At 38.0% G+C, this 20,734-nt stretch overlaps 2 protein-coding genes and 1 pseudogene across 5 annotated transcripts; 1 reads left to right on the top strand and 2 right to left on the bottom strand.

Moving 5' to 3' along the window:
* The first annotated feature begins 1,890 nt into the window (after positions 1-1,890).
* On the top strand, positions 1,891-5,527 carry LOC121769962 (probable E3 ubiquitin-protein ligase RHB1A). Of its 4 annotated transcripts, none has more exons than XM_042166743.1 (5): positions 1,891-2,013; positions 2,943-3,074; positions 4,062-4,485; positions 4,572-4,681; positions 4,785-5,527. In XM_042166743.1, the coding sequence occupies exons 2-5, from the start codon at positions 3,006-3,008 to the stop codon at positions 4,815-4,817; spliced, it is 636 nt and encodes a 211-aa protein (XP_042022677.1). In that variant the 5' UTR covers positions 1,891-2,013; positions 2,943-3,005; the 3' UTR covers positions 4,818-5,527. The 4 variants fall into 4 exon arrangements, with proteins under 4 accessions (XP_042022677.1, XP_042022678.1, XP_042022676.1 ...); XM_042166744.1 differs by having other exon boundaries at positions 1,920-2,047; XM_042166742.1 differs by lacking the exon at positions 1,891-2,013 and adding an exon at positions 2,069-2,260.
* Positions 5,528-7,640: 2,113 nt separating this feature from the next.
* LOC121772076 (beta-adaptin-like protein C) lies at positions 7,641-16,921 on the bottom strand. Its single transcript, XM_042169026.1, has 15 exons — positions 16,697-16,921; positions 16,050-16,247; positions 13,132-13,245; positions 12,705-12,955; positions 11,782-11,917; positions 11,175-11,354; positions 10,976-11,068; positions 10,610-10,821; positions 10,463-10,526; positions 10,202-10,381; positions 9,806-9,898; positions 8,907-9,289; positions 8,621-8,810; positions 8,332-8,535; positions 7,641-8,242 (listed from the first exon to the last, which is right to left on the bottom strand). Exons 1-15 carry the CDS (start codon positions 16,781-16,783, stop codon positions 7,943-7,945), a joined length of 2,685 nt encoding a protein of 894 aa, XP_042024960.1. The 5' UTR covers positions 16,784-16,921; the 3' UTR covers positions 7,641-7,942.
* A 1,823-nt stretch (positions 16,922-18,744) lies between these two features.
* LOC121770244 lies at positions 18,745-19,431 on the bottom strand (annotated as a pseudogene).
* Between the last annotated feature and the right edge of the window lie 1,303 nt (positions 19,432-20,734).

Below are 20,734 nucleotides of genomic sequence, written 5' to 3'. Positions count from 1 at the left end.
GATGGGTATTCACTATCAAAAGAAGGCCAGACGGTACAATAGAGAGATACAAGGCTCGACTCGTGGCGAAAGGATACACTCAGACATATGGCGTGGATTACGCTGAAACATTCTCCCCGGTAGCCAAGATCAACACTGTAAGGGTATTGTTTTCCATCGCAGCCAACAAGGATTGGCCACTGCATCAATTTGATGTAACCAATGCCTTCCTCCATGGAGAACTACCAAAACCTGTCTTTATGGAACCTCCGCCTGGGTTCACATAAGAATTTCAAGATGGTGAAGTCTGTCAATTGAAAAAAACTCTCTACGGATTGAAACAGTCCCCACGAGCTTGGTTTGGTAGATTCACAGAAGTAATGAAGAAATATGGGTACACTCAGAGTAATTCAAATCACACTTTGTTTCTCAAGAAAAAGGATGGCAAGATCACCTGTCTGATCATATATGTAGACGACATGATCATTACAGGAGATGACGAAGAGGAAATTAGCGAGTTGAGGAAAAACTTGTTCAGGGAATTTGAGATGAAAGATTTGGGACTCCTTAAGTACTTTCTGGGAATAGAGTTACTCCGATCAAAGAAGGGGATCTTCATAAATCAGAGGAAATACATACTAGACCTATTGGCTGAAATTGGAATGATAGATTTCAAGGCAGCAGATACCCCGATAGTTCAAAATCATGGGTTGCAATTGAAGGAAGGGGGAAGATATACCGACAAGGGGAGATATCAAAGACTAGTAGGAAAACTGATCTACCTATCTCACACAAGGCCAGACATTGCCTATGCCGTGGGAATAGTAAGTCAGTTCATGCATGCACCTCAAGAAGAACATTGGGAAGCGGTTTTGCGGATAGTTCGCTACTTGAAGGGGACAGCTGAACACGGACTTATGTTTGAGAAGCATGGGCACATGGAGATTCATGGTTTCACTGATGCTGATTGGGCCGGCAACCCGAATGACAGAAAATCAACCGCTTGCTATTTTACCTTCGTAGGAGGTAATCTTGTAACATGGAGAAGTAAGAAACATAAAGTGGTAGCACTATCTAGTGTAGAGGCAGAATTCCGAGGAATTAAAAGTGGGTTAACAGAGATATTATGGCTAAGGAGGCTTATGACAGAGTTGGACCTTCGTCCCACTCAACCATGTAGGTTGTTTTGCGACAACAAAGCGGCAATCAGTATATCTGAAAATCCGGTTCAGCATGATCGAACCAAACATGTGGAGGTAGATAGACACTTCATCAAGGACAACATTGAAGCTAAGGTGGTGGAGATGCCATATGTCAAATCGGAAGATCAATTGGCTGACATTCTGACAAAGGCGGTAAATTCAAAGTCATTCCAAGAAGTACTAGGCAAGTTGAGTATCGGAAATCTAGTTACTTAACTTGAGGGGGAGTGTAGGAAAGAAATCAGGAAGATTGGAAAGAAATCATGGAGATTGATACACAATTGATGCAGTCATAATTTACCATAGATAGAGTGTGCAATGAATGTAAATTAGGGTTACCTTATATTGTGATATTATAGCCTATATAAAGGTGTATAATCATTGTACATTACGAAGTGAATAGAATGAATATTTGAACCGATTTCTTCAAAAGTTATCATTAATAAATCTGGTCTTCTTGGAAGAAAAATTTGCTATCAAAGAAATATTTATAATAGGATAAATGCATATTTATATGTTATAAATTTTCGAACTTGCTGGAATAGCTAGGTCCCCAATTGGATATCCTTATGATTATTGTCAAAACAGAGTCCATATAATTTCAGGCGTATTGAAATAGGTTTACTGTAAAAAAAATTTAACTAATTATGAAATTATGAATTCAAAATATTAATTACTCCTTTAATTAATAAAATTCCATTTATCCATAAAAAAAGTAGAATTGAATTTTCCAAAGTGAGGTTTCTCCTTTGGAGCAGTGGAGTCAAGCACAAATATATCTGCTGTCACCATCTCTGCTCTGCTTATTCAAATTCAACTCCACCATTAACAGGTACACCCCTCACCCACCCCACCCCCGGTCCGAGGTAGGTATCTCGTGTAAACAGGGGATTGGATGTGTACCTACACGCGGCGTATATGTATCTCTATGTGTATATGTGTTCGCTTTTGCTGCGTCAATTTACCTCTCAACACCGATTCAATTCTCTGATTACCTTTTCAACTTCCGTTATTGATTGCGTATGCTGATGCTAGCAACGAATTCAAGATGAGCTCGCTCGCAATCTGTAGATGATTCTGTTGGTGCAATTTTCATTTTTTCAAATATTGTATTCTGTTTGGGGAGATTTGGAATTTTCCTTTTGATTTGTTTTGTGTATTCGTTGGATGTGATCCTTTATGAGGAGTTATTCGTGTATGTTTGGCAGGAGCATTAATGATTGGCGCTGGTGAATAGTAGGAAGTATAATCTGACAACTTTTTACCTAGCTGTACTTATTTTGTTGGTGTAATTGAGCTAGTATGCTACCTTGTGGAATCTATTTCGTTGATTGTGTATCTGATGATAGTGATCATAAGCATAACTTTCTACGAATTTATTGGAGGAGTAGAATGCTGTATTTTGATTGCTTGTTTTCTTTGCTGAGGAGATGGTAAGAGATGGATGATCAGTGAGATTAAGCTAATTAATCAGTGGTTGAAAGGGAGAGCGTTTTACTTTTACTGTAATTAACAATCTAAATCATATGTATTACTATGAGACAAAAGTATGGATGATGAATTAGTTGAATGCAACCACTCTATATGCTAAATTTTCTTTAGTGGAGTTATTAATTCAAACTAATGTCTGTTTCCATGTTAACAGGAGCACTTCCTGTGATTTTTCTTACTGTATATGGTTTTTAGTTATTGCTGTTCTATACTTATGGCCATTAAGATATTAATTATTCTCACAAACCTATGTTGTGTTTTTTTGTGCAGAGACTAAAGCAATGATCAGAATACCAGTGTCTTCAGGTGGATGAAAAAGATAATTCTAGAGAGATGGGAGGTTGCTGCTGTTGCTGTGCGTCTGATGCAAATGAGCGTAATAGGTCACCTCCATTTTTTCATGTAAGTGCTATTCCGTGCCCCGTTTGGGCTTCAGCTCTAGTTGAAAGCTTATCCCGATCCCCGGCTTTTGTCTCTTACCTTAGTTCTGGTCTAGACTGTTCTGAGCATGCTATATAGGGGAATGTTCATTATAAGCTTGCGTAGGATTTTCATATCTTCTAGCAGAAATAAAGGATGAGTAATTATTTGCTAAAGCTACGAATACTAGCTAATGCTAAATAAACCTCACATATGCAGTATTTATTGAAATTATAACTACTGCTAACACAACTTTGAGTGAAATCCATGTTGCCTGTTGATTTGTGGTGAGCTTTTAGTTCCGATTGTCGCCGCTTATGCGTCTAGGATCGTGACTTCATAAATCGAGTTTTTTAAAGCAACATCATGAATATAGCTGTACCACAGGAACTGGGAAATCATTAGGAAACAAAACTTTGGGAGTCAACAGTTGTTGCAGACATTTTTCACCTTCCCTCATCATCCTTATTTTTTATTTCAATATGTTGGACTCATATTATTTTCTTTTATGTAACTTAAATTGGAACAAACTAAAACAGGACTATTTATATGATCATAAACTCGGTATTTTACTCAAAAGAATAGAAGAAACCACATTAGACAATATATGACCTTAATAATCAAGTGTTCTTATATGACCTGAATGATTAAGTGTTCTTAGGCGTTTGCTATTCAAGTTTAATAGCTTTTGTGACTGATTTAATTTTCGTAATTAGGATATCTCCAATCCTACCCCTTGCAATTGGATATAAATCAAACATATTAGCTCAAATTACAGAAACTGATAAGGCCTTAGGATATTCTAAAGTTCTACTCCATCTCGGTAGAAAATGGGTTAGCCAAAACTATTTTCTTATCACTATTAAGGCCAACAAATAACAATCTTATCTGTTGTAAGTTTGATATAAGTATCACTTCTGAGGATGCTAACATTATTTAGTTCTCTTGTATTGATGTCGTTGCATGAAGCATCCAGTGTCTGAAGAGCATGAACCCTTATCATCACATAACGAAATCTCTGCCTTCTCTACTGGGCTATTGGTTGATACAAATCTAGACACGTCAGTTCCAGACACTTACAGACCACCTCCTGCGCCTATACCTTATGAAACATATATAGGCCGCCCATCTACACCCTCCAGGAATCAAGAAGAATCTGGACATGAAACCGAAGTGGCTTTGGGCATCACTAATGTAGTGCGTGTAGAAGACATAAATCATGGCAGCCAATTGGAAACTAAGGTGAAGAAACAACCTGATAATGAAGAGAAGGATGTTGACCTTGAAGCATCAAAATTAATGGAAGATGAAAGTTCAGATGAGCTTAAAAAGTCCAGCAAAGTTCTTGATGCACCTATAATAGATGAGGATGATTGTCCAATTTGTCTTGAAGGTGCTGACTATCTACATGCTTACATTTTATTATATTATAACCCTTTCTTGTTATTCAAAATCAGGACTTTTTTATGCTTACTGCAGAATATGTTGAAGACAACCCCAAGATCCTCACAAAATGTGATCATCATTTCCATCTCGCTTGTATACTTGAATGGATGGAAAGAAGTGATATCTGTCCTGTGTGTGATCAGGTTGGAATCGTCTGCATATTTTGACTTATCAAACATATGTTGCTGTTTCAATAGAACATTTTGCTACTTACAAAATACTGAATATTTCCTTCTGTGGATGCAGGAAATGGTTATCAGTCCTGCTGCAGGAGTTTAGTTACTGTACATGCTGTATTACGTTTTACCTACTGTGTGATAATAGACAATGAATGAACCTGCTGAGTCTGTTTGGCACATCCTTAGCTTGTAGTTTGCTCATTTTGTCTTGTGAAACGTCTGTAAATTTGATTCACTTTGGACCGTGAGAGGATCTGAGGAGTCGAGGAAAAGGGCAAAGGAAAAGGAATGGGGGGAAGCTCAAGAATTTTAAGCTGGAAGGTTTCAGGCAAAGTAGCCAGTATAGTTTTTGATACTCTTGCGCATACACTGCAAGAAAGTGAAGAATATATTTGGTACTAGTTGACTATTTGTTGGAAGAGAAGAAGCGTTTTCTTATCCATTGCCTATATTGCTATTGGTGCAATGGCTTACTAATCATGTTGCATCTGCTACCCATGGTATGTTCGCCTTTAGCAGGTTGGTATCCTACACTCTGATCATTGTCCGTATCCTGCGATCCCCCCTTTTCACAAACACTTATCCAGGGTTGTCGTGGTGAAGGTTTTGTGTTCTAGTTAGATGTAAACAACATGATGGCATGGATTCATTTGTATAGAAGATACATATTTTGGACTGCAATCTCATACCTAATTAGTTTGTGGAGTCCTTGCAACACCAGTTGTTTTTTGGTTGGATCAGACAAAAGATGTCTTGAAATTCTTTCGATATAGTACCATAACGAATTGCTTTGATCCTTGTTTTGTGACATTTTCAAATCCTGGGGGAGTTCTCTATATGATTTGCATGTGTTATTTTTGGAACAGAGTATCTATGTTGACAATAGACAATGGTTGTTTTCATATTTTGTCAGCATCTCTCTCTATGTTTTATACGTGTTATGAAACATGATCATTTTTAGAGTTGCGATTCACAGATACCAGTAGCCCCTTATCAATTAAGCTGTACTTGGTGATATTTTATGGAATTTATCTAAACCTTATCTAAAAAATTAAGTTTTAAATAAGAAAAGGTTTGGTATTATAGGAGTTATGGTATGACCTAGAAAATAATAATGTGTCGGAATGATGGTATGAATGGGAGACTTTGGAGTATGAAATTATGTATAGAAGAAAGATGTCGTAAATGATTAGGCAAGGCACGAATAACGATGTGTTTGCAGTCATGAAATTGGGTGGGCGGGCCTGTTTGTTTGTCCTCTTATTTCTGAATATGATGAAATGTAGCCTTTTGAAAATTTTCTCGTTGCATCATTTAATCTCTCTCTTCTCAAAACGGCGAAACTTAGAGTATCCACAATAGGGAAGCTGCAGCTCCCTATAGCTGGGGACAAGGAGAGCTGGGGGGGCGATGGGTGCGCCGCGGAGTTGGCCTGGCCGGGGCTCTTGGGCTCGGGGCCCTATTGTGGAGGCCGAGAGCTGTAGCGCCCGCCTAGGTTCATTTTTTTTTTCAGTTTTTTATGTTAATCTTAGCATTTTGAAGAAGATAAGTGCATATAGAGAAATATGGACAGAGAGTGTGTAATTAAAAAGGGGAATCCAGTTTTCAAAAAATTAATTTAGCATTAATCTAGCATTAATTTAGGAAATAAATCATCTCTAAAGACTAAAACTAAATCCCAATTAAAATTGGTCAACTTTTTAATTAAGGATTGTGATTTCAATTCACACCCTAATTACAGATATAATTAAAATTTGAATTTTCAATAAATATATTTACTTGTAATTGTCAACTTTTTTAATTAATTTATATATATATATATATATATATATATATAATTATTATAGTCCGATAATTTTTGTTCTAATTAAATTAAAATATACCAAGAATGAAAAAAATATTTAATTTGTGGCTTGGACTTATCCACTATTTCGATGAATAAGTTGTTTTTTGGCCTGGCCAAGTTTTTGTGGCTTCGTGGCCAAGTTTTTGTGGTTTGGCGTTGGCGTTGGCGTTAACTATTGAGAATACTCTTAAAACTCGTGTCATCGTACTACCCCTCTTGATATAAGGACAAAACATCCGACTGTTGTGGTTGGGCAATTAATGGTGGAACTTTTTCTACTTTCTTAGTCATGACTCATGAGTAAGGGGTGGTGGGCCTGAATGGTTTTGATTTTTAACAAACTCGAAGGGAATCTAAGTTGTCCACGATAAGAAGACCATATCAAAGCCCAATCCACAAAAACTTATCCACCATAATAGTGAACAAGTCCAAGTCACAAATCTAATTATTTTTTCAATTCTTGGTATATTTTAATTTAATTAGAATAAAAATTATCGGAATATAATAATTAGTAAAAACACATATTTATAAAAAAATATATAGAGTGAAAATTAGGGTATAAAATGTGTGTGAGGTGAAAATGTGTTAAATGTAGTATTTATAAAAAATTTTCGAAAATATTAAAAAAAAAAATTAAAACTTGGGTAGAGCCGCGGCTCACGGCCGCTGCGGCCTGCCCCCCCAGCCGCGTCTGGGCCAACTAGGTGGCGCGCCCATGGTGTCCCCCGGCCGTCGTTGTCCTCAGCTATAGGGAGTCGCAGCCTGGCCAAGCCCCTGCCCGAGAGCTGCAGCTCTCTATTGTGAACACTCTAATCAAGCGGCATACATTTGAACAAATTTCGTTATTTTCCGGATGATGTAAAGATCTGATGTTGGCTTCCAATTATTGGATATTTTGTCTATAAATTCTAAGTTGACGCTCTTATTTACCCTGAATATTAAATTTTATACTTTTATATATAAATATCGAGCTACAACATTTTTATTTGCATTCAGTATGATCCATGTATCCAGTGATTGCCATTAAACCTAGCACTAAATTAGTTCAAAGAAAATAGATAGAAAACCATAAAGTCGTTTTCACATCAAGTTTCAAACTCGAATCAATATTTAAAGAAATATTCATACAGAATAGTAAAAGGCAAAATAAATCTGAGAGCCCCTACAATTTATGCATACAGAAATCTAGAATGCAAAAATCAAATACGTATCACTACTGAGTTATTCGGTCCTTGATTGAAAGTAGAAAGATTTCAGTAGATAACCATTTCAGTCACATAGATTGCAGATTTATGAAAATTAACAAAACCTATATCAAAAAAGAAAACTGCAACAGATCTCCCATGAATCAAGAGAAATGGACCGAGACGATGAACCTGCTACCTTTCGAGGAGGCTCTCCATTGCTTCAAAGAAAAGAGGAGCCATTTCCAGGCCTGTTGTTTTTATTGCACATTTGAGGCCAGGGACGCCAACGGCTGCTGTAAGTTCAATCAAGAAAGGGATTCCTCGAGGAATCTTGGCCGAGAGATACAGCACGTCTTGATTTGAATGCTTGCGCTTGGCGATGAAGAACATGTTGGATGCAGCCAGCTGGTCTAATGTTGCTTCGACACTAGTCATTGCAAATGTTGGGAAGTCCTTGGAGATCTCATTTGAATCAGGTAAAGATTTCCATGTCTAGGTAAATTTGCAGGAGAAAAGGTGAGTTCCCAAAGTAAGTACTAATCCTCGTATTGAATACTCCAGACAGAGTCAGAATATCATACCTCAAGGAACGAGGATCGCTCCATTCTTCCATCTTCTGAAAATAATACAGACAATGGAATTTTGTCATTGAAATACCAGACAGGTTGCTGATTATTTTTCACAGCAACCTGCAGAAGTGAGCTTGGCGGACCGGGAGATACATTCTGGAATAAAACCATAGGCAAAAGAGTGCTTGCAGACGTCCCAGGTTGTATTGGTGGAACCTGATTGAAATGCAATATTAGCTCATGGAAAGTGTAGAGGAGATCTAACATATGGATACAGAATGCAAAACAGTATTACAATTACCTGCAGAGGTCCACCTGCTGCAAGACCAAACGTGTTCTTGTTGAACTGGATCATAAACCCATCAAGTGGAACCTGAGAATTGTTCTCAAGTAACATGCTGTAGAATACCTGGCCATCTCTCCTTATCAGCTGAGCATTTATTTGTAGGCCTTGACTGGTAGCTGCAGGTAATACAACTGGTAGGGAGGGTCTACAATGAAAGGTACAATTCCATGAAACAGCTCTTCAATCGTGTCTTAACATGAAATCTAATCATAACAAACTGACTGAAATATAATAGGCATACCCAACTGGGGTCGTGGGATCAGCTGATACAATGGCACTGCTATTATCCATGCCCATCAGGTCAAGCAAATCAGGTACAGGTGCAGGAGTAGCCTGTGACCTTCCAGCAGAGGATTGCACATTACTTGTGGTTTGTGGTGGCGATGCACCTGTAGCAGCTGCATGACCAGGAGCTTCGGAATAGCCTCCTTCACCATCAGGGTACTCCTCTTCTTCTGTTTTCTGAATGGTTTTCACACGAGTCACAAATGCATCTGGTGGCTTGTGGTAGACAGAGGACAATGTGGCAATGTTGGCAAGAAGCTCATCCAGGAGAGAGGGGTCAAGTTGATTAGAGTCATCACTGATCACAGGCTTTTCAGCTAAGACAACATCCTTGGCTGCCTGAAAAGTCAAAGGAAAAGTTTACTTGAGAAATCTCAATCACTACTTTTACACAACTCTATCCCATGCCTAGATGCAAATCTAATACAAAGAGGCAGACAATACAGACTAAAGAAGTGCCATACAAACATACATTAGCTAAAAGGGCTACACCACATTAAAAAGAAAATGCATGAACTGGCCACGGAAACTTCAAATGCAAAATAAAAATGAAATAATATTCAGAGAGGACCACAATGTAACGTACGATTAAAATACAAGTTTCCATGATTTCCATACTCTCAACCCAAACTCATTCCACTAATCTCACAGGTGCACCGTGCACATGTTCACAGAATTTCTAATAGAGTAGTACTACTTTTTTTCTTCCTTTAAATTACTGGTGGTAAAAATTAAGATGCAAAATAATATATATAAAAAAAACTTCATTTTCCACCAATGGGTACATGAGAGTGGAATCATGGGTGGCAATAAAGGACAAACTGGTTCAGAACTAAAGAAAAATCACTTGCATACCTCTGGATCAGTCGAGAGGAGTCGCCAATATATATATGCACGATCTCTAAGATCTGGGTTATCAGTCTCGACAGTTGCATTATTCAGAACAACCTATTAATGAGAACATAGCATTAAGTTAGTTCCAAACAAGCTTAGATAACAATTACAGTATATAATTAGTCGCTCTTTTGATCCTAACTTCTCCAACTTTTTATTTCACATTTCAAAAAGTTTCTTCTCATTATCTTTTCATACAACCAAACATCTGTACAGAGAATACAGAGAAGCGTTATCGATATGTACGCTCAACTAGTGGCATGGGGTCCAGATGATCAGAAAAGCAGTGGATTAAGCATACACTATTAGCAACCGGTTGAGGGTATGCATAAGATACAGAGGATCTACAAAACACACCTGTATCATCTGTTGTGGGCCTTCAGTGGGCTTCTTTAGGAAAAGTTTAACTGTTGCTGTTAGCAATTGCAACTGGACTTGTGGAGGTTCCTCTGGAAAAGTCTCCAAAAAGCTTTCCAAAAGCTCATCAGCATTATCAATTCTTTCAGCATATTCACCAATAATCCAGATCATTGATGCCTGCACAGATAGATATGTGTGATTACGCTTTAAAGAAAACAATAAGAAGCAATGCCAAAAGGCCCATGCCCTGTTAAGTACCTTTGCCTCTGGCTCATCCAAGGTGTCTAAGCTCTCACAAAGTGTAGCAATTATGGACTCATAGCTGAAGGAAGCAAAATTGTTTAAATCCACACTCCATGAACGGGCATATAGATAACAAGATACAAAAATATGTAGTTTACTTACGTGTTTGGATATCTCCTAAATATATCTTTAATCACAATTATAGCTTCTTGAACAACATAGTTTACTTTGATCTTGATCAACTCAAGTAAGACACTGATACACCGCTCAGCTGCTCTCTCCAACTTGATGGCGCATCGTCCAATAGCACGGACAGCCTTTCTGACAAAATCTACATCTACTTCTGTAGCATATTCTTTGAACTCTAACAGAACCTGAAAGTGTATAAGAAGAAAATTAAAATGGACTAACCGTAACTCCAGTGGAGGGGGAAAAGGTTAACGACCCCATTGAACATACACTGTCAATGATTCCAGTTTGTGCAATGATAGTATAGTGCAGCAGGTAGTGGAACCAAAATCAACTTACTTGGTCAATATTTCTGTCTGAAGCAAGCTTTATCATAATTTCCAACTTCTCCATCTTCACATAAATTGGATCATTGTATTTGCAAAAGAACACCTTTATGGGAAAGAAAGCAGGAATTGAAGGGTTTACTTCCATGATCAAATTATCAATTTAGCAAAAGTGTAATTTTGCAGGTGTGAGGAAATATCATCTCAAATACCTTGATTTCATGGGCAAGAATAGTGGGACGCTTTTGCACAATAAGGTTTATATTTCGCAATGCAACATACTGAATCTCTGGTTCAGCAGAAAGCAATGTCACAAGCGGTGGGGCCATTTTCTTGCATAGGTTTCTGACTATATCTGTGCTGGTGATCAGTTCCATTTGCAAAAGAATCATCTGGAATTATTATGTATTCCAAAAAAATCAGTTATAATATACAAGAAGAAATAACTTCTAATATTATGTAATTTGTGAATAGAAACACTAAACAAGATAAAGAATGGGAAGGAAGGAGAAATACATCTTAACGACTCTTGTACCATAGAAATTCCATACGACAATGTAAAAGAACCAACTTCCATTGCACAATACTCACTGGCCATTATTATTGGTAAGAGATTATGAAGGCGGAAAGCTAAAAAACAAAAGCAAAATTTGCATGCGGTTATTGACGTGTAACTCGCTCCACCAAAGAGGGGGTGTTAAAGACTCTTTTCTTGCAGAAGTTGCACGGTGCAGGGAAAGAGAACTAGCTTCCATCTCACTATAAGGTGTGAAGACTCGTCTGTCATTATACCTAGTATAAAGGAAGAAGAAATATAACCTTGACAGCTGAAAGAGCAACAGCACAATTTGCATGCTGTAATCGAGGTGTAACTCGCTCCACTATATTTTCAGCTTCACGGGCATCCACTGCTTTATACTTGGAAAGAGCATCCAAAATGAAAACTTGACCCCACCTAAAGTCGATGTCAAGAAAATGAAAATTTAAGTAAAGCCAGAAGTGGGAGTCTTATGACAGAGACAGAAAATAGATACAAAATAATAAATTAAAAAACAGTAGGTCATAGCACACTAGAGAGCATATTGTGCATAGCATGAGAAAAAGAAGTTCCATCACATGCATGGAGCAGTTCTAGAGCCAATTACCCACCAGGTGTCACATATTAATGATAATCCAATCTACAATTTATCACACAACTCAATGCCTGGAAGATGGTTAGATTCAGCCAATGTTATCAAATAGCGGATATGGCGGCGCCATGGTGCTATGGCATGGCGTTCAGTGGTGGAAACGCTATAGCACCATGTCGCTGCCATAGCACCGCCATATCTGACATTTGACAACATTGCATGTGTACTGTATTTAGGAATGGGGCATTATGCAAGAAACATGGATGTTAGAGTTGTATTTTATACTTTATTAATTGTTTAAAGTGTTTTAAATGTTATATTTTAATTATTTTCTAATTTCTGAATTATATGTAAATATATAAGTATTATTTTATTTATTTAATTATTGACCGCCATACTAATACGCCATATCCCTGTGGCGGTTTTTAGGCGAACCGCCATAAGCCACCATACGAGATTGATAACATTGGATTCAGCCACAAATCTAAAATGCAAAAGAATTGAGTAGAAATTGAAAAGAATCACATTTATAACCTTACGATTATTAATAAGGGAGTTTCAGAATATCAAAGATGGAATATTAAATGCAATAATTCATATTTAGCTTCGTACTCTGTGCATTCATTTAGGGCAGTGAGAAGCTTTGAAAGCGTGTGGCTGGTTATCTCAAAGATAGGTCTGCTGCTGTGCTCTTGAATCTCCGCAAGTGAAGCGACAGCATTTGCAACAACCATTGGGTTGTTGTCTGATATCAAATCCTTGAGAGCATCCAGAAAACCTCTATCCTCCACTAACTCAGCATTAATGTCATAAAGTTTAGCAACACATATAGCAGCTGTCTTCCTCACATATGGATCATCATCCTGTTACGAAGCAAAAACAGAAGAAATTAACAATTACTGTACTTAGTTTGCCAGTGACAATTTTTACTTCTATAGCAAGTGTATACACTTTTTCATAGTAAAACTGTAAAAGATATTAAAATATGAATGCTCCTAGTTACAAAATAAGGCAGATGATTGGAGGAATGTAATCTTACCTTGAGACACCGCTGCAGAGGATCGCAAAGATATTCTGTAATTTTATCAACACGAATGCATCCCATTGTCCTCACAGCTAAAGCACGGATCAGAGGATTTGGGTCCTGAGAATCCTGTATTGACATATTCACTTGAAATTTTAGCCTTTACACAACCACTTCTCAATTGTTTCGAATAAAGGTGCTGCTTTTGGTGATGGACAATGACATTTATGGTATAAGGTAAAGAAAGGCTGGTTTACACACAGCTCGAGATATGATACGATTATTATGCTGATAAAAACTGGCAGACATCTTGTCTCCTTGATGTATTTGAGTATTTCTGCATTTTTAATTTTTATTATAACATTTTTTCTGGAATTATTTTAGAAAAGAGCTGCATTTATCAATCCTCTAATATTCCAGCCATGCCGAATTCATGATCCCCTGTCTTGTGTGTGTACTCATGATTCTAAGGAGTCAACTTTAGATGATTCTGATTAATAAGCAAAGGTGTGCAAAAGAAACACTTGAAAAGTGAAACACCTACATTTTTAAGTTGGATTTACTAATTGTAATTAAAAAAATTCTACATCTAATCATTTTCTTGGGAACTTGGTCAACATATATAAATTTCAAATGATTGAGATGGATAGTAAAAGTGAATAGACATCTGAACTGTGTGCAAGCTGGTTTCCCTCTGAGTTATAACATTAAAGTTCACATTTTGCTAGAAATGCAAGTCCTATTGAATGTTCTGTGAGTCTGTGACTAACTCCAAAAAAATCTATGGATAGTAAAAGTTTTAATAAATACGAGAAACAAAATCAGAATCCAATCAAAGGATTATCTGCACACCATATGTTAAATTGCTAATAGAGAGATGAGACAGATTTCATCCTCAAAAAATATTAGACATTAAGAATTGTTAAGCCATTGGCCTAGATGACCTTGTCAAATTATGACCTACATGAATAAGATTATGGACTTTGGCACATAATTTTAGGAATTTAAATTCAATGTGAAAGTAGCTTAAATATAAATATTAACAGTAGTTTTAGAAACATAGACGGAAAATAAGAATCAAAGAAATTCAGAAATATGGGCCCCTAAAGAAGGATCACGCGACAATCATGGTCATCAGTTTTAAAACTAAAGTAGTGCATACGATGTCATTGTCTGGAGTGGGGTTTCAACTACAATCCAAATTGATCTTTTTACCCTCATTACAGCTAACTCAAAAGTCAAAACTTGAAATGAAATCAATTTTCTCTACCATGTCCATGACATACAACCCACTAACCGTTGCATATGGCATGAATCATATTTTTGTGGCCCAACTCATCTATCACTTTCTTAGAAAAAGTAAAAGCTCGACTAACAAAATATCCTTGTTTCAAAAAAGCACCAAAGACCATATTAAGATGTTATCAACTGGGATGAATTCGAAGGCAGGCTCTGTAATTGATGCACAATATTTATCATTCTTCAATGAAATTGTAGGTGATAACAGACCTCTCACAATTACATTATAAAACAAGCTTCGATAATGGGTTGAAAACTTGAAGAAAGCAATATTTCCATTTATTTAACTGGCATAATGTACAATCTTATTCACTGATTCAGAATATTCATAGTTATGATGTCTGGTACTAAAGGAGAATCTCCCCTCCCTCGCTCCCCCCCCCCCCTAGCAAGTAAGAAAATATGACACAGACACTAGTCAGTTAGTAAAACTGCTCTTCTTAATTCCTCTACAATCATTTAAAACAATGATTGCATATCTCTTCTGTTATGACTTATGATATCGTGGTGAAACATCCTGGTCACAAGACAAGCACGGCCACATGACAATCAGTGTTGTCAAAATGTCGCTCGGGTCGCTCGGGTCGCCCGGGTCGAGACCATCACCGCCCCAACATGGGTGGGTTGATCGAGATACAGGGTCGCCGCTGGGTCGCCTGGGTTGAGTGGGTCGCCTGGGTCGAGTGAGTCGCCTGGGTCGCCCTAAACACATGCTATCTCTGATTTCTCAAATCTCTCACGTGTTTTCTTACTCTCTCAATCACAATTCTCTATATATATGCATGCACCACATCAAACTTTTCAAACCTACTTTCTACACTTTAGAATTCGGCCTCTTCACTCCTAAACAAATAAACAATTCAAAGATCTTTTGCTGCCACCCTTCATATATTCCTTTGTTTGATATTTTCAGACAATGGTTTCAATTATTTATTGTGTTATGACTTATGAATTGTTTTGATATTTTGATCATTTCTATTTTCCATTTTATCTCTATTAACATGAATTGCGTCTACATTTATATTATTTGATATATTATAAACATTAGAGCAATATATTTATTTTATTTAATATTAAAAGGCAAAAAAATTAACCTAGCTTTGTGGGTCTCTCGACCCCGTCGACTCGTCGACCCGCGACCCGAATTTTCACCTCATCGACCCCGGTGCGCCCCTCGACCCTAACAACACTGATGACAATAATGGCCCCTAAGAAAGTCTGCCACTCTATCTGCTTGGTTCATAAGAATTTCTTACTGGAGTGTTTGAAGCAACTTCCACTCCTAAAGTTTTGCTCACATTAGTCATCAATTTTAGATATCTAATTTTCAGGCAAGTCTCCAAATATGCGTACATCACTTTCTAACCTTCAGATAACATCCCATATCAAGAGTCGTTACAAAAGAAACCACTTTGAGCCTCAATAAAGGGATAATTTATTAGTTTTTTGGCCTAAAAGTAACCACTTTGACTCCTCTTAGCATTTTGTATCAACTCCAGAAGCTGGAATTGTTTCAATGACCATATGCATCAAAACTGAAAGTGATGGAGCCAAAAACTAACTAGAATAGCTGCTGCATTTCTGGGGCAATAAACTATATAAAAGAAACCTCACTGCTCAGTATTTAATCTTACCTTCACAAATGTATTTACGGCGAGAATAGCAAGATCAGGCTGGCTCTTTGCGTAGTTGATGAGATACAAATACACAAGTTTTTTCAGCTCCAAATTTTCTGTTTGTATGCAATTCACAACATCTGTAAAGAGTGAGGAAACATCCTTTCCTACTGTCATTGCGGCAATCACCTTCTTAACTGCATCCTTTCTCTTATCCTTCATCCAAATAAGTAAAAACAACAAAAGTGATGTCAACCATCAGTGTCAATTGGGCTAAAAACTCACAATTAGCTTATTAGCATTGAATATGTAAAATTGCATTCCGGATTATCAAACAAAATCCAAATTAATTGATTTCAACAGTAAGATGAATCAATAAAGGGCAAGACACAATTCACCCGGACAATCACGCACATTTACCCACACAGATCAGGCACCAAAAATAAAATCCAAGACGGTATGGATCACAAATCAAACGGAAAATCGACTAGATCTAACTCTTCCGACACTAAATCCACGATGAAACGACGGATCCATCGTCCTGTAGATGGCGCAGATCAACACACATGGAGCTAATAATTGAATTGCAGAAAATCGAAGACAGGTGGTGATTAATTATCCTGAAGGTGCAGCAGGGTAGAGATGAAAAATGAAGGGATGATAACCTTGTACTGTGAATTGAGTTCTTCTTTGAGCTCGGGAATTTCACCCTTTTTGGTAGTGGAGAAATACTTGGAGTCGTGACCGCTCATCTCGACGAGTTAGCCAACCTCTGCTTCCGGCGGTAAAGACAGGTATAGTAGAAGTGGAGAGAGAGAGAGAGATGGCGATGAAAAGCCAAAGAGGGCAATGAGAGTTGAAGAACTCAGAATGGTTGGACCCTCTGGTAATGAACCGGGCTGCATCGCTGTTTCCTCTAATTTTTCTACTTTTCATTTCCATGCATGAGTAATTTTTAAAAAATGTATTTGTCTCTCATTAGATATTGAATAAAGGTCAAAACTGGTCTCGCACATATGGTCATTTTACGATTTTGGTCTTAAACTTTATCTTTTGAATTTTTCGATCATGTACATTTCAAATCGGATCACAATTGGTCCTTGAATCTTCGGGAAATTGATGCTGCTTGTGTAAAAGTAAACTCTTAGGTCTAGAGGATTCACTAGAACACAGGATTTAGGAGATCATGAACTCTCTGAATTCAGTCGTTGTCACAACAACCCCGCTTCAAAACCTCAACCCTCTATACTATTGGCTAGTATAGGGAAGTCGTGATCGAATCCACGAGGACGGAAGGGTTTGGAATGCATTAAGAGAACTTTGGAAGGTTCGGCTGCTGCCATGCAACGAGAGGGTTGAGTTTTAACTACTAGACCTGGGAAATTAAAACTAATCTATTCTATCTACTGGATCCAGAGAATGGAAAATGCGTGAAATATAAATGCATGCATGATTCAAAACTGAATTTAACTTTAGATCATTCACCAAGTTTCATGGGTCAAGCAACATAAGTTTCCTAAAACAGCTAGACAACAGAGCATAAGAAAAAAAGTAACAGAACATATTTCCCTAAATAGCTACTGACAAGAAAGCTGCAACTAACAAACTAAAGCGGATCTGATTCTAACACCGATTACCTTCATCTTCTTCAGTAAGCAAACATGAACTAGAACGAAACAGAGCATAGAACAGAGCATACTTCAGATCGAACGTTAAACAAGATGTTTAAGCTAAATATCACCAGATCTAATCTACCAGGTCAAGCAAATCAACAAAAATGGAAAATTCCATGCAGATCCAAAAGTACGTACTCAGATTTAAACATTAAAAAGGAAATCTACACTAGATCCATCAGATTCAACACCAACAAAACAAGATCTACAACTTCCAACTCCCGATTCAACTCCGAATCAAGCCAACAACCACAAATCAACCTAGATCTCTCCGATCTCAACTTCAAATGAACATTCAATTGCGAAAAGCATCCAAATCAGTAAAGTAAACACAGAACATCACAAATCAGAGTGAAAGCGGAAAATAGAACTAGATTAAATCATAAAACGCCAGAGTTAGTTTAACACAAAATAGTCGCCGAACTTCCGGCAAGGAAGCCAGCGAGAGAGAGTACGTGCGAAAAAAGTAAATGATAGTTTCTCCGCCCTTATCAGGACGGTGTTAGACTTCCAACAGAACAAACACACCACACTACACTACCCCGAATCGCCCATGAAACCAAATGCGTGAGCTAAGTGAGCGAAGATGAAGAGAGAGCCGAAACACCTAAGTAGTTTTCTAACTAAAAAGAGAGCTCGGGACCCCAAAAGAAAAGGGCTAATTCTTCAATATTTTTCCTCGTATTTATAGGCGTGGCTCCAATCCATATGGCAACGGTCTTTGCGATTTGACGTTTGTGCCCTAGGGGATTCTGCTCCTTTCTTCACTTTTTGCTCATATTTCCTCTGTCCTGGTAAATAGAACACGTTACTGGGACCGACAGAATATTCACGCACCTGGACTTAAAATTACATGTTAGCACCATATAAAACACAGAATTTAGATCCAAAACAAATGCATGAAACGAGCCTTATCAGTCTTGGACTAACTGTTCCATTAAAAACTAACGGTCAACGGGTTTAATTCCAATTTTGACCTAATTAGACCTTTAATTTCTGATTTTTTACTCCCTAATTATTTTAGTAATTTGTATGTGTATTTAGACAAGCTTCTTGTGAAATCCAAATGTTAGAGACGAAATCGCTTCTCTCATCGCTGTCAAAATCTCGGAAGTAGAAGGCCTAATTCCCGGCCACTCAGAAATGCACTTCGTCGCCAGCGCCGCCATCGCTCCAACTTCTCCCATATCCTCATCTCCTCCACGCAGCCTCAGATCCACCATCTCCGCTGCGTTCCTCGCCGCCTTCGCCGCCAGCCTCTCTCCGGTGGCGGGACAGAACACCTCGATTACAGTAATCAGCTTCAAAACCACAACTCCGAAGCTGTAAACATCGTTCTTCCCCGGCGCCACCGCGGCGGAGAATCCGACGCTGGCCGATCTGAAATCACAGAGCTTGCAATTGAGGTTGTCGTCGAGGAGGACGTTGGAGGGCTTGATGTCGGCGTGGACGACGTGAGGGGAGCAGACGTCGTGGAGGTACCCGATTGCGGAGGCGAGCTGGAAGGCCACAGCGGCGCATTTGGTCCACGCGAGGGGAGTGGTTTTGGAATCGTGGAGCTTGTGGTGTAAGGTGAAGTTGGGGACGAATTCCATGATTAGGGTGGGTTGATGGTCGTCGTCTGCGTAGGCGAGGAGTTTGACGATGTTTGGGTGGCGGAGGAAGAGGAGGATTCGGAGCTCCTATTTGAAGGCCTCGTGGAGGCGGTGGCTGGAGCAGTAGACTTTTATCAAATTAAATATATAAATGAATATTTACTAAAATATATTTCTGATTTTAAATGAATATTTACTAAAATAATTATGGAATTAATTAGGGACCACAATAATTTTACCAAAATCGTAAAATGTCCGTATGTTCAGGACCAATTTTGGCATTTACTCTTAAATATTCCATGTTTATAGATTTAAGAAAAATATGTTTAAAAATCAAATTATAAATTTATGGAGTATACTAATTTTATCATACAATATCGAAATGACTTAATAAAATATGAGATTAAACTTATCAAAAATAATATAAAAGCAAAATACATTATTTAATATAATGGAGACTAACGAAAAGAAAAATATGAGAAATTATAAGATGTGTTAAGCTTTTACACTCTCTAGGTGGTGACTTATGGTTTTATTTATAAACTTATGGAGCAAAAAATCCAAAACTTCCAATAATTTTTGTATTCAACCACATGAATATTTGATGAGGGAGTGGGAAAGTGTAAAGAGATAAATAATCTTGGTTAAAACATCTCAATGGGTTTCAAATCTTCCAACAGGATGTTTAAGACTCGCATCTCACTGTTGTTTCTCGTTTCTCCCGTTAATTCTATCCTCTCTCTTCACATCAGGAAGTGTAGATTTGGTGGTCGCATAAGCTAGCCCGAGGCTCGTTGCTGGGATAGCACCGCGCGTGACATACCATCTGCATAAGGAGTTATGAGTAGCGTGAGTTGGTTGTAACCGTTTTGGAGGGGGCCAACAACTGATATATAAGTTTAGCTGAGACTCTACAAACAACAACACAACACAGAGAAGAAGGAGAGGAGAGAAAGTAAGAGAGATCGAGTTTTCCATCTTGAGTGAGTATAATATTGTGGTTAGATTGTATAGATTCTTGAAAGTTCTTTCTCTTGTTCCAAATCTTGTATACTGAGGTAGTGTAATCAATAAAGCAACTCGACCTGATTTTCCCGTGGATGTAGACGTGAGTCGAACCACGTTAAATCTTTGTGTTCTTCTTCATTCTTCGTTTCATCGTCATAATTTCTACAATTGGCATCGTCCGGTGGGAAAGATCGAGGTTCATGGCGATGGCGCGATTCGAGACAGAGAAATTTAACGGGAAGACAGATTTCGGCTTATGGAGAATAAAGATAAAGGCTCTATTGATTCATCAAGGACTTGCGGATGCTTTGAATGCCGAGGAAGGCGACGACGACAAACCGACGGGCAAACGTCTAGAGATTCTGCAGAAAGATCACAGCGCTATCATTTTGAGTTTGGATGATAAAGTTCTCAGAGAGGTCGCACA

Source organism: Salvia splendens, chromosome 16 (assembly GCF_004379255.2).
Source record: "Salvia splendens isolate huo1 chromosome 16, SspV2, whole genome shotgun sequence".
Lineage (NCBI taxonomy): Eukaryota > Viridiplantae > Streptophyta > Magnoliopsida > Lamiales > Lamiaceae > Salvia > Salvia splendens.
This window is presented reverse-complemented; position numbering and strand designations above follow the sequence as displayed.